This window comes from Hippoglossus stenolepis, chromosome 4, assembly GCF_022539355.2.
Source record: "Hippoglossus stenolepis isolate QCI-W04-F060 chromosome 4, HSTE1.2, whole genome shotgun sequence".
Lineage (NCBI taxonomy): Eukaryota > Metazoa > Chordata > Actinopteri > Pleuronectiformes > Pleuronectidae > Hippoglossus > Hippoglossus stenolepis.
In genome coordinates this window covers 15,094,865-15,109,139 of record NC_061486.1, presented here as the reverse complement: position 1 = coordinate 15,109,139, position 14,275 = coordinate 15,094,865, and the positions used below count along the sequence as shown (strand labels likewise).

The window sequence follows — 14,275 nt, the reverse complement described above, 5'->3', positions numbered from 1 at the left end:
GTGTAGGACACACACACATTGGCAGTCAGCATGAAGTCATATCAAGCCTCTTATTTAGTCCTCGTTCCCATAAAAGCAGTAAACAATGTAGTAAAGTGACTTAGTGTAGTTAGCCGATGTGAGACATGAGGCCAGAGTGTCGGGCCTGTTTCTACCGCCTGCTACCAGGTAATTGATTGGAGTATAAAATGATTGAGTTTCTTTAATTAGCTAACAGACGTCCCCTCTCACAGCGCGCCAAGGAGTCGCCAACTTCGCACCGGCCCATTAATAGCCCCGGCGAACCGCACCATCAGCAATCTGTTGACATTATAACTTCTCAGACATCATAACGACACAAATCAGTTTGACGTTGAGGGTAAACTTTTCAACTCAGCAAAAACGTCATTTGTCTCGGACCAATTTGCGATGAGAAAATGGCAGCGCGTCACAAATTTGACAGCCATATGCCGTGGATGTGAACGCTCCGCAGAGGGCCTTTTGTTTTGTGAAATACGCTCCGAAAATCGCACGTCCACACTCGGCCCAGCCACATGAGCACATGCGCAGCCTCGCCTCCCTTTCCAGCAAACACTCACACACACAAGCACAATCTATGAAAATATGCTTAGCTTGGGACCGCTCTGTTGATAATGACCTCAGCCTTGGCACCGCACTGGGCCAGACCAGACTGCCGACAGACAGGAGGCTTTTGTGTGGACTCCCTATCTCTAACTCCATGACCTTTAGGGGGGGGGAGAAGAAAGCAGAAATGCCTTTTTTTTTTATTTAGAAGGGGTACGGCGCACTCATTGTTCTGTGTTGGTACGGTTTCCCTGTGGTAAACACACAGCGGTTCCCAGGCTTGACATGTTGCTGCACAGCCACCTCCCACCCTCCCTGCCTCCATCCATCCCTTGGTGTTCCCACACTGCCCTGTCTGGATCGCTGCACCATACCCCCTCCACCCCACCCCACACATGCAACACACAAACACGCTATCGCCTCACCCATCAGCGCAACACTCAATGACACCACAATTACATAGAGACTCACTTTTTCTGTACCTGCCACCGGAGCAGCGTTCCAAAAAATAATGCTTGTGCGTGTGCTTTTTCGAGCATTATGAAATTCCTCGGATAAATGATGGGCTGAGATGGAGAAGTGCAGTTGGATAAGAGGGGAGTGGAGACGGGAGAGAAGCCCCTGGGGCAGGGCCGCTGCTGTGTCAGGGCCTGAGAGGGGACCCTCGACGGGGCCTGGAAGCTCCCCAGTTGCTCGGGACATGGGGCCATCCTTCAAGTGGGTGACAACAGTGCATAAACAAACCACTAACCTCATCAGCTCTGTGTTTACAGCCCTGAGACCGAGTCCTGGACGACTCATTAACATCAGAGACCTTCCGAAAAAGGGGCATTTTTTGGGAGGGGTGGGGGGGGAGAAGAACCCTTCTCCCCACCAAAGAGAGGAGGAAAGTGGACGACATGTCAGACAGATGGGGGCGTTGATAGATGAGAGGGCCTGGGTCACAGTGAACCTGCCCCCGCCACCCAAAACCCACCAACACACACATACAGACACACACAGACATACGCTTGTACCTCGGAACACAGTTAATACACCCACAAAGGCTGCATGTGCTTCTGTGTGCATACGTGTCCGTGACATGCTTTACACCTGGTTTGACAAGCATTCAGCAGCCGTCCCATTATAACAAGCAGAAATGCTGCGCTGCATGTTTGGAAGTGTGCTTGCTCACTTCCACAACCTCTGCAGACAGATCCTATAATTGTTCCGCGGCCATGACATTGAAGTGGAAAAATGTAACTCCTCTAAAAAAGGTACTGACAGAAACCTTTTACACAACAAGCATTTGTGTCAGCGGTACAAGTGGCGTTCCTTCAAGTTTAAGTGAGCATTTCATGCACAATCTGTCATCTAAAGCAAACACACAATCTAAAAAAAAGGGGGGGGAGAGTAAGGGATTAAGTTATTGAATGTTGCATTGAAATGTTAAATCTAAAATCTTTATTTACCCTAGTGGTGATAGCCCCTTTAGTTTAAAAAAACAATAAACAATCAAACCAATAGATTTTTTTTGTTTGCTATTTAAGACTTCACTCTTATAGTGCAAGAAAAAATATATTAGGGGCCTTTATATTTTTTCTATATTTGCATTCAAAATCTAACTCAAAGCAGCATTAACATAAGCCAACAGAACAGAGAGGAGTCACCTCCGTCGTGGGCCCCAGTGATTCTCGACCCATGCGCCTGTGCACTGAGGGAGATTTGGGGCATTTGCGCACGGAGCTCTGGCACCGAGCGCTGCGGAGGCAAAGAGCTCCGCTCCGGGACAACAAGGGGCTGTTTAATGGGGGGGGGGGCCTCTATTTCACTTCCCTCGCGCCGGCCCGCTCCTTCTCACCTTTTAAATGGGCCGATCTATTAACCGTTTTAATGAGCTCCGCCAGACAAACGCGGGATGCATGGCCCATTGCACAAAGTGAGGAGGACGACGCGCTCCTCGGCTGCGGAGAGGAGGAGGAGAGAGACCCTGACGGACAGCGAGATCCGGAGGCCTCACACACACACACACACACACACACACACACACACACACACGCACATATACGCGCACATGCACGCGCACACATGCACAAACACCTTCCAATCAGGGACGTCAATTTGAAAGGTAAAGCATATATGACAACATTTCTGGAGACATGACAAAATGTGTATCAGATGAACGTGTGTATCCCTGCAGGCCTGTGGACACACACTCATGTGATTTCAATGCTACTGCCACTTGTTAAGCTTCCAAAATATGTGTCATGGAACCTCTCCTTTAATTATCCCAAATTTCTGATTTACATGTCACATATAGATGCGTAAATCCCAGTTATTAGTCCCAGTGGCTCGTGCGAGATTAATCGCTATTGAGATGACTCCTGACAATTTATCAAAGCCCTCTGAACACACTATAATCAAAGCGCTTTTATTGGGACACAAATATGCTAAGTGGCTCTTTAATTGGGCCTGTTCACCGAGCTGCAGTTTGACTCGTCCAAGTTCTCCTCTTCCTCCACCTCCTCTCCCTCCATCTCATTCACCGCGGGGTGCGGCCCGCATGTGCGCGCCTCGGCTAAACTTAGTTGGGGAAGCAAACGCGAGTTCTGCGGCCGCACCACATTACATCTGGACTAATCAGCTCAGCCTCCATCAATCACTCACGTTTACCACCTCTCCATCACCTCGTCTACATGCACCCTCTCTCCTTTTTTGGGGGGGGGGAAATCACACGACCGTTTTGCAAGGAGGCCCTCCCGCACATGCCCGTTTTTAACACGACTTCTCCGGACACACACTGAACACATTTACCAGCAGAGCCCATATGAGGGGTCTGGGAATTTAAATATTCACTGTTGACACTGTGCAGACCTGGCTGGGGGCCAGGGCGAGCCCGCTCCTCCAGAGGACGCACACAACACCCCCCCCTATTCTGACCCAAGAGGTAGAGACCCTCCATCCCGAGAATAATAATCTTTAAATACACAGCGAATAATAGGTTCTAGCTGCCATATTCACAGAAGGACTTTAATGGTTGTCAAATATGCAGAAAATGGTGCAGTTGTTGCTTGTTCTCCTCTGGGTGCGTTTCTGTGCACGGTAATAAAAAGTCTTATTCCGAGGCAAAGTGTTGTGTTTCACAGTCACAGACAGAAAGAAAAACAAGTGGTTTCTTTCCTCATGATGATGATGATGATGATGATGATGATGACGATGCGTGCGTGTGTGTTTTCGCGTGCACGTTCATGTCTCTACCACATTCAATAGAATCACACTAAAGCACTCACTTTATATGTTGATTAAACTGCATCAATACGTCTTTATTATAGCTCGGATATCTCTGTGAGGCCAAACCAATTCAAACACATGTAACAACTTCTCCATAACCTGCTGCTTGCTGGCATCAACTGTACAAATACGTGCAGACATTGCATTGCAGCTATTGCACACATTGCTGTTTTTCTTAAATATTGTTTTATTTGTCTTTGTTTTTAATGCATAAAATGCAGGACTACATGCACAATGTAAATACTGAGCACTGATCTAACTGAAAGTCTTTGAAACTCGTGAAAATCCTGACCTGCTTTGAATAACATTTTATGCAAACACTAAAATATTGCAGGCCTGGGTCATTACATTGTATTGTTGCCATTCTGTTTTTACATATCTGCATAATTTCTTTCAAAAAGAAAATTGCAAATTTTTTTCAGATTAATATAGTGTGCATTTTAGTGTTAGACAAAATTCAAATGAAAGGCAACAGAACAGATAAATGTATATATGCAAACCATCACAGGAAAAATACAACTACAACATGCAGACTGGAGCAGCTTTAGAAAACACAATATAATTATTGATAATTTATTGCAGCAAATCAATGCATGAACAGCTCTATCGATCATCTCGCATAACTTATTATAGTGGATCCAAATAATGAACTCGATTTAATGACGAGAGTGTTTCGATATTACACTTCACTTGATAAAACTAATTGGATAGTTGAAGTTATTGTTTTATCCTGAATGATATATTTTTTTTTGCAAACAGAGCGAGGAGCTGCGTCCTGCAAAAAAAACAAACCACGTGTAGCAACATATAACACTGCAGCATACAAATAAATTTAAACATTACAGTATATGCATTTGTGGTTGTTTTTTCCCAGAATGGTATAAAATCTAACTACAAACACACATGGTGCATTCGTGGGAGCTCGGAGCGAACTGCATGCCTCACAAACAAGATCCCCTCCACCGCAACATTTACCACGTCTGCCTAAATCCTCCTTTTCTCCTCGTTTCTCTCCATCAATCGGTTTTTCTAAAATTTCTTTCTTTCTGTATTTCAAAAATCCAACTTGCTCCCCCGGCAAAAAAAAAAAACTGAAGAGACCAGCAGCACCACGCGCTGCAGCACCGGGCAGCTAATACGATGAAACTGCCGACGCACAGGACACGGGGATTTTAACCCACTACGTTAAGCTACAGCGCCCACTACATGCAACCGTGCGATTCCAATATACAGGAGCGGACGCCCCGCAACAAAAGTTCCTCCATCGCTCCGCTCAACTTTAAAGTTTACACTCCTCCACTCACTTCTCCTTTCGCGACAACATCACCATTCTGTCACTCTTTGCGCGTGAAAGTGCGGATTTGCCTGGAGGAGAATGAAACGGTTACAGAAAGTAGCAGAAGCAGACGCGGTGATAACAGCGATAGGTAAGATGTTAAGACGGCATGTTTGAAAAGGAGAAGGGGAAAAAAAGAAAGGGATGTTGCACCTACTCGTGGCCAGTTTCCGTGCCCTGCCTTTGGACCTCATGCTGCCCAGTCTCTCGGCGTGGGTTTGTTTGGATTTTTTCTCGGATCTTTTTTCCTCCTTTTTGTTTTTTTTTCTCTGTGGTTCCCCCTTTTTTCTCTGGGTTTCTCAATCCAAACCAAACGCGCTATCTCTCCAGCATTGTCAGTCCCGGGCACCTTCGCACATGCGCACAGCCCCCCTGAAAAATGTGCCGGGCAGCAAGTGCCAGAAAAAGTTTGGGGACGATTTATCACTGGTGCTGTTTTAACCTGGAGACGTTGCGTGTGCGGATCGAGGAGATGCATCTGCCTTTAGCTGCAACTTTTCAAACTATCAGAGTGAGAAAGCGGAGCATGCACTGTAAAAAAAAAAAAAAAAAGAGAAAAAGATCAACGATGGTGCAGCCTCAGATTCGGTCGTGCGCTCTTGTTGATTTGACGCATGAGGGAACTTTGCAATGGAGACGCATCCAGTGCAGGTTTTTCTAAAATAAATGAAACTGCAGAGAAATATCTTAGCATCTGAAATCAAGTGAACCACAATGATGCACGCACATTATTTTCTTGAAAAATAAAACAAAGTGTTAAAGACCGATCCCTCAGTGCAATACTTTGTCATATGTGATATGTTTTACACACATCGCCGGTGACGTTAATTATAACAGCCCTCATTCCTTGTTGCGCACATTTTCTGTCTTAAATGGTCCAATTCATCACCGTTCACACAAATCACACCGATGCCAAAAATGTTACATATTTTATTTGTATTTTCACCATTACGCAGAGCATTGCATAGAAAATGAAGGAAAAACGTCCCCCCCTCCTTCCTCCCTCCCTCCCTCCCTCCCTCTTTCTCTCTTGGGCACCCGACTGACAGCTATAGTATGAGAGTGCCCCGTTTTTTTTTTCTTCTCCCCCTCTATTTCTCTCTCTCCATCTTTCTCTTTCTGTGCTGACAATTATTAATAAGTTTAAGTGCTTATAGCATTAATGCCTGTTTGAGACTTCTCGGTTGCAGTGCGTAAATTTCATCACTTGGTAATTGCTGAGGACTCGATAAGAATGTTTTAATTGACTTCACATGGAAGGAGGAAGGATCTATCAAACAAGAAAGAAAGAAAGAAAAAAAGGACTCGACCAAAACCTTCATCTCAGTGGGTGAAATAATGTCTGCATCAACATTTCTTTTTTCTTCACGCTGGATTCTTCTGAAAAAGGGGCCACACTCATAAATGCCATCCAAGGCACAAAAAGTCAATAAAACCACTGCATGTCTGCTGTTATCACATCAACATTTTATAGAGGCATATTCAGAGACTGAGTCATATCAGCAAAGTAGAGCAGCAGTCAGATACAGAAACGGAAGATCTGGATTTTTTTTTACATTTCATTCTATCACAACATTCATGAAGAAAACGAAATCATAAAGGTGCAGTCTGTTGATACGTCCTTAAATAGGGACGGGGTATAATTAAAGTAATTGGCAATTAATTAGATCCGCATGAAGTCACCCTGACCTTGCAGATGAACTCTCTAATGGCTTGTGAACTCGAGCCATCGATTCCAAAGTGTGTTGAAACTGATTGAAGTCGTGACATCATGCAATGTCAAGAAGAAAACAAACAGGTAGAACCGCTGACCAGAAGCGAAGCATGTCATCGTGTAATGTTTCAATAACGCAGATACGCCCTGTGCGTTGTGCACAAAAAGGAAACATACAGATGACAATTATTTCTGATGGAAATGATTTCAACCATATCTCAAAATAAAGGACAGTTTCAGTGCAAAGTGGTAAATTAAAATATAACCTCTTGTAACGAACTCTTTTACGCACAATTGCGTAAAAGGGCAAATTTATTTTTTTCCACTGAATTTTATAGCCTATTTCAAATTTTCCAGTTTTATGGCCTATTTCAACTTCGTCCTAAACTAAACTTAACTAAACTAAACTTTGGGACGTCCCGGAGCTGATGTTCCCCATTTAACTGTCTCGAGTGAAGAGAGGTTAATACTGACGCTTTATTATAGCTCGTACCTCACCCTACCTCCACTGTAATGACATAAATGCTGCTATTAAATGAGCTGCGCCGTGCCCGAGAGGGTGGCGCGCACGAACACACGGAGAGAGAGAGAGAGAGAGAGAGAGAGAGAGAGAGAGAGAGAGAGAGAGAGAGAGAGAGAGAGAAAGAGAGAGAGAGAGAGAGAGAGAGAGAGAGAGAGAGAGAGGGCTTGGGGCGGCGCGCTCAATTAGACTAAATGGAAACAGTTTTCATTCACCACAATAACTCACTCCTCTCTCTCTCTCTCTCTCCCAACCCCCACCCTCTACATATTTTATTATGACACGCTGAACCCGGTGGCAGGGCGGAGCGGCGCGCACATCCCCGCAGCCCCGTGCCGCGTAATTATTAGAAATTAATTGGGTTCGAGACCCAGATGTGGGTATATACTAAAAACAACAGTGCCTCACTTTTGCACTTGAGGGTCAAATTCGCAAACAAACACCAGCTATTAACGAACGAGTCACATTCTGTACCGCACATGTATTTTAATAATCTTCATTCCAACTAAATGAATGTGTTGTAGATTTGACTGAAGCCGTGAAGGGGTTAAAGGAATAGCACGGTGCGTACTGGGGCTGCGCACGGACGCAGACTAAAAGTGAAAAGGGAGCCTCCGGCGTAAGGAAATTACCAGCGCCCGCGTGACCTTTAAGAAAGGTAATCAATCAAGTGATCAACAGGGATATTTATCACTGCTTTGTCCAAGCGAACCTGCAGCCTGGAAACAAAAAACCTAATAAATGAATGGAATATTGACTTTGTAGTCTTCGAATTATGAAAAACAAAAAATAAGGTATTTAATTAAAACTTTATAAATGTATATAATAATAAATATAACACGTGTTTTCTCATTATTAATAATAACAAAATGTGGCCCATAATAGGCATAAAGAGACATATATGAAATGACTAATAGAAAATATAAATTTCATCACTTGAGGCCCACATTGTTTCCTGGCCCTTGAATACCATGGGCCTGTAGCTGCTACATTTCAGACTGTAACGTTAGGAGCACGTGTTTAGTGAGTGTTTGATTTTTTACTGTGCATTATTACACCGACCCGGCGAATATAATAGTGCAATGATTTCTTGCTTTTATAAAAATTGTTGTTACATGTGTGCAGCGTGAGAACGAGGTGTTTGGCTCAGTGCATGCTGCCCCTGTGTGGAGAATTATCGACCCAATCAAACGCAGCTTCCACCAGCTAATGCAATAAAATATTAAATACTTAGGTGGAGAAAATAATTCATTCTCTCTGGGCCAAGGTGTTGTTATTCCCATTATAAAAAAAAAAAAGAAGAAGATAATGATATTGCTATAGAGTAAAAGATGAGGTATAATATATGACAGCCAATTTGATTTAACACACACCTTTAACTTTTATTATTTGTTTTATTTGTATGTTTTATTTTTGTGAATTGAAAATGAGTGCGACATCATGGGGAAATTGGATAAAAGTCATGCTTTAAAAGCCTGGTCATTTTCAAGGTGAAGGAAAATCCTTAAGAGCAAAGTGAAAAAGACACTGCGATGGCAAAAGATATCAAATAAATTAAAGACAGATGTATTTGACCCACCTAACGTCTCCATCATGTTTCAATAAAAGCTTGAGACAACCCAAGAAAAAAAACAGGTCTACATGCATTAATGTGTTTTGGTTTATTTTAAAATGGTGTTATCCCATATTTATTCTATACTAATACAATGCAATGATGCCTTTATTTTTTATACCATCACATAATAACGATTCTACACTTATTTTCAAACAAGAGAAGATATTTTTGTCAATAAACCATGCTAGTGCTAGTTCTTTAGCATAAATATGGTTGAATAATACTACGATAAAAAAAAATAAGATAATTTAAAAAATAATAATTGCATCTAAAAAATGTGAGCATTCTAAAAATATATATGTTTCTGTTATTTGTTGGCGATTGAACAGGAGGACGCACAATGGCTATAATACCAAACAGATTATAACAGTTATTTGAACCTGCAAAATAATATAGTAACAAAAATCAATAAAGAACCACGAACATGAAGCACCGTGACCACAAAATGCGATATGGCTCTGAATTAGTGCTTGTTCCAAATATTACTACATGAGGAAGAGGCGGTGAGAAAACACGGTCGACGTCGTTGTTAAAACTTCTTATACTATTGCGCCCTCTAGTGGGTACTATCCAGTAGTGTTTAATATGTAGTGTGAGGAATCGGTTTCTTCCCTTTAAAAATAAATAATTATATGATGTCTAGCAATAAATATAAGCAAAATAACAGATTGAAATAACAATGAATAATTTATAAATATTCTTGGAAATGCTGCAGCCACATCGTATACCCCCACCTTACGACTAACAGCAAAGATAAGAAAAAATAGGTCTAAGTAATAGTGGGTTTTATCATTTGAAGGCTTGGTATGGATCAAGTGAATGAATTCAAAAGCACAAGGTAACATGTGACAGGTTAATGAGCTGCTCTGGTTCCTACTGGAGTAAAGTGCATTTTAACAACAGCTTCTGGACCCAGTACCCGGCCTGGGAGACAGATTACGATGCGCTCCTGAGACAATTTGTGGAAGTAGTATTGATAGGGCTGGTGTTGGCCACAGACATATTTATCTCTGAGGGGTGCTTGATGAGAAGGGCGTGTACCCCGAGACGTAGACTAAAGATACAAACGCATCCCAATCAATTTCCACTGATGCTCCCCTTGCACCAGTATCAGAGAGATGTGACAAGTAATCAATGGGACAGTCGATCAAGTTTATTTATCTCCGTTTCCAGTAACAGCAGACAGTGGGATCCTCGTCAGGTTCCCGGTTGCAGGGCAATTAAAAAAACCCAGATGGATGGGATGCTCGGGACATATTAAGAGAAAACGAGTCAACGGTGGCTGAGTGCTTAGGACACTGTTCGATTGAACTTGAAACAGACAAGATAAAAAGAAAATCAATAAATGGCTCGGTGTGAACAATATGGACGTTGACTTTATGAATTGAGGGGTTGCCACAAGATCTATGATATTTAACATCGTCTGTCTCCTGAGATATCTGCGATGCACAGGGTGAGTCCTACTTACCTGACCTCAACAAGACGAGACGGAGAGTGTCCACAGGAGAGGGAATGCAGCAGAGGGCCTCGTTTTCTCCAGACGCCAGTGACACTGTATTTATTTTAAATGTAGACAAAGCAAAATAGTCAATAGAAAACCCCAGCACCAAAGTTTTCATTCCTGTTAGCATTATTAAGGGAGCCTAACACTTTAACTAATAGATGATATTGTATAGGGACTGCACACCCAAGACAAAATCAGTCATCGCCAGTATGCACACTGTCACATTATCATACGGCCTCCTGGGACACTTTGGACATGAGCTGCACCATTAGTGTTATTGGCAACATCTGTATTTTTATGTTGACAGTATTTTTATGGTCAGCTGAGGTGTGGGCAGAGACGTGGCCATATGTTCACCCTTCAGTAGCTATTAAAGAAAATTATTTACTGTCAGAAAATAATGCACATGTATTTATTTATTGTAAGTGTAAGAATTGTATCATACTAGTGCCGTACCCATTATACACCTGCCTGCTTGGAATATGCTGACAGCTCGGGCTGTGTTAATGCTCTGGAGCTACTTCAGAATTATTCCTTGTCATTAGTGAGTCCTCCTCAAACAGTTCTGCAATTATACTGTCACTTTTGTGTTGTTTGTGTGCAGAGCAATTTTATAAACAGTCGATTGTGCAGAGTGAAGTTAGAAAACCATGTGATCATCCTACCTGGTTTATCTGCAGTGAAGATTTTGTAGTCTAATTTTTGTCATAAATTAAAACTGAAGTTGCTTTATCACTGTTCACGTGTGTGTCTATGTGTGTTTGAATGATTTTATGAAGTACTAGTTTTTGACAAATTGCATGTCGGCTATTTCAGAGGTCTGTTAAGCCATCGACGCAATCTTCAGACCCGAGTTCACAACATTTCAAAATAAAAAAGCTCTGCAACTCTTTAATCAGTTTAGCTCAGGATAATGACGAGGGAAATAGAGTCAACAAAACACCATGTGCAGCAAGTGTATTTTTTTATCAATACAATTACAAATTGCTTTTCCAGGTATTATTGTAAGCTGATAATTACAGTAAGCTGATGCATGAAGCATAATTCATCTGCATATAAAATGTCACTTTAGGATGGTTTGGCTAATTTCATTCTTTGGTGTATGCACATAAATGTTGATGGGTGTGAGCTTATTGTTCGATAGCGGGTGTTGTCTAAACGCGGTAAACTGAAATGAAGACGTACAATACAGAAAAAGAAATGGCTTGCCTTCAAAGTAAAAGATCAGGAGGCTGAACATCTTATTCAATGTCATAAAGTAGCTGATGCAGACCTGCAGTCGATCTGACTTTAACTAATTTCTTCTTTATTTTTTACTGTACGTGAACAGCTTAAAAGTATTTACAATTGAAAATCCAAGTCAATAATGAATAAGTGGGATTGATCAGCACACTTTCCAACCTCTAGATTACTATACAGCTGCCACTGCCACTACTTGAGCTACAGCCCCTGCTGCCTCAACTAGCTTCTTCACCTTAACGCTAACACACCTGATCCGAGAAGCTACACCTTTGTGTGTGCAGATGTTAAAGTCAAAGTTCTGCTGTTGTGGAGTGTATTTAATCTTTGAGTCCACCATGCGTCAAGGGTTTTGAAGACAGGGGCTTCATGTGAATATCCTCATGTCATTAATCAATTCAGTAGCAGCCAATTGGTGAAACCAGCTCACGAGTTAAAACAGTGAAGAGTGAAAACAATCCAAGACACAGATGATGATGATGAGGTTTAGCATTGAACCAGGAACATACCTGTTTATTCTTCATCCAGGAACGAGGAGGAGAACCAGCAGAGCGACGAGTACAGGGGTAGGCCTGTGTTTCCTCGAGTTTACTTCTTAGTTTCCTCAGGGAGAACATTCTGTGGCCCTAACCCTATTTTTATGCATCAAAGACGTTTTCGTTTAATGGGAAACTCCTTGAGGAGAAATAAAAAACGCGTCTTATATTGTTGTTTTGTATATTATTGATACTTTAGCCTTTAGCCTCTGTGATCCTCACTTGTCTAAACGTAGCCACACATCAAGACGACAAACGTAAACACACACATAATCAGTGAAGACGTGTTCATATTTGTACATAATTGTAATGATACTTTTGTTGAACTGAAGTGTACCATGGTGTACTGTAGTGTACTTTAATGGAGATACGGAAGCTAACTGTTGTTGATCCAAGGGGAAATTCAAAATGCTTTGACATGGGGCAACCAGTTCCCATAGTGTAGTGATTATCACGTTCGCCCAATCGAAAGGTCCTCGGTTTGAAACCGGGCGGGAACTTCCGTTTTGTTTTTTCCTCAACGTTCACATGTTGCCACAATGAAACTACAGATGTACCTCATTGTGTGTATCAGTCTCTTTTCATCGTGGAATCTTTTAGTGACAATATCATTATTGTCATTATGTTTCATTATGTATATAAAGAAGTGAATCCATAGTATGTGCAACAAAACAAAATTACCACGTAAAGTGTGTAAACCACCGGCCCACAGGCTGTGTAGACCAGCATTTAGTTTTTCGCACTGCAGTAAACAGACAATAAACAACACACAATGAGCAGACTCCATGTGCAGAAAGCAAAGGTGGCGCACTTCCGCGAAACGTCCACAAGGTGGAAGTGTCGAGTACCAAGAATATGAAAATCACGTGATCCTCAGTGTAGGAATCAGGGATATCAGTGCAATCATGCAGCCATCAGTGCAGCAATCTCACCAGTAATTCAGTGACAATCATGAATGTATTTTTGTATTCTAAATCCATTTTTGCACTATTCAGGTTTTGCACCTCTCTCATCCTATCCACCGTGTGCCTTAGGACTGTATTCTATGTTGTACTGAGTACTATGTTTTGAGTACTTACTATGTTACATACTTATATGTTCTGTTTTTGCGTAAGTATATGTTCTGTGTACCTATACGTTTACACTGGGGATCAGAGAGAAACAGCTTTTCAATCTCGTCTATGTCCTGTACATATGGCAGAATTGACAATAAAGTTGACTTTAAATACACAGTAAATGTGAGCCTTCCTTCGTCTTGTATTTATGTTAAATGATGAGTTGACTCATCATTAAGTCCGACAGTGGGCATCATTGATAAATGGATTTATCTAACTTTTTTTTCTTTATTTTTATAAGTAGCATTAAAGCAAATTCAATAAAGGTCACATATCTAACTCATTATCCACATGTATGCCACCTTCCATGGGTGACAGAACATGGTGTGACAGATAGTGACATGGCAAGTGGAGAGGATTAAGAATTAAGAAGCAGACTCAATCAGTGTTACAGAGAGTGGTTTCAGAAAATAGACGTGCGTTACTGGTAAGGATGTAAGAATCGGTCCCTGTGCATGTTGGTCATTCCCTCTAAGCTTTACCTTACTAACATGTTCAATCATAGTAGCACGAGACGTCTTATTTTGGAAATCAGCTTTCGACTTGACTCCTTAGTTATACATAGATAAGCTGTTGTGTTGTTGAATAAGAAAACGGTGAAGGCCGACGGGAACAAAAGCTATTCCTGTTTTGCGCAGCTGTTACTTCTTTCTTCTCTGGCATTAAATGGAGATGTCTGGAGATAATGGAGAACACATTACTCTTCATCATTTTGCTGTTTTTCTATGTGATCTCATCCTCAAAACAACATATGGGGTTTTCCAGTTGAATGTGGAAAGAGTGGTGCAGATCTTGCTTGATGTAAGTGATGCGTGACTAGGATTTTGGTTCGCACATGGCCGAAACAAACCACAGCAAAAAA

At 41.8% G+C, this 14,275-nt stretch overlaps 1 protein-coding gene across 7 annotated transcripts in view; it reads right to left on the bottom strand.

The window, feature by feature from the left end:
• Positions 1 to 5,577, bottom strand: part of mecom (MDS1 and EVI1 complex locus) — a 140,135-nt gene extending 134,558 nt beyond the window's left edge. For all 7 annotated transcript variants that reach the window (XM_035155191.2, XM_035155192.2, XM_035155194.2 and 4 more), the window contains exon 1: positions 5,328 to 5,577. In XM_035155191.2, the coding sequence (XP_035011082.2) occupies positions 5,328 to 5,364 (37 nt within the window). In that variant the 5' untranslated portion in view covers positions 5,365 to 5,577. The remainder of the gene's footprint in view (positions 1 to 5,327) is intronic.
• Positions 5,578 to 14,275: the final 8,698 nt, after the last annotated feature.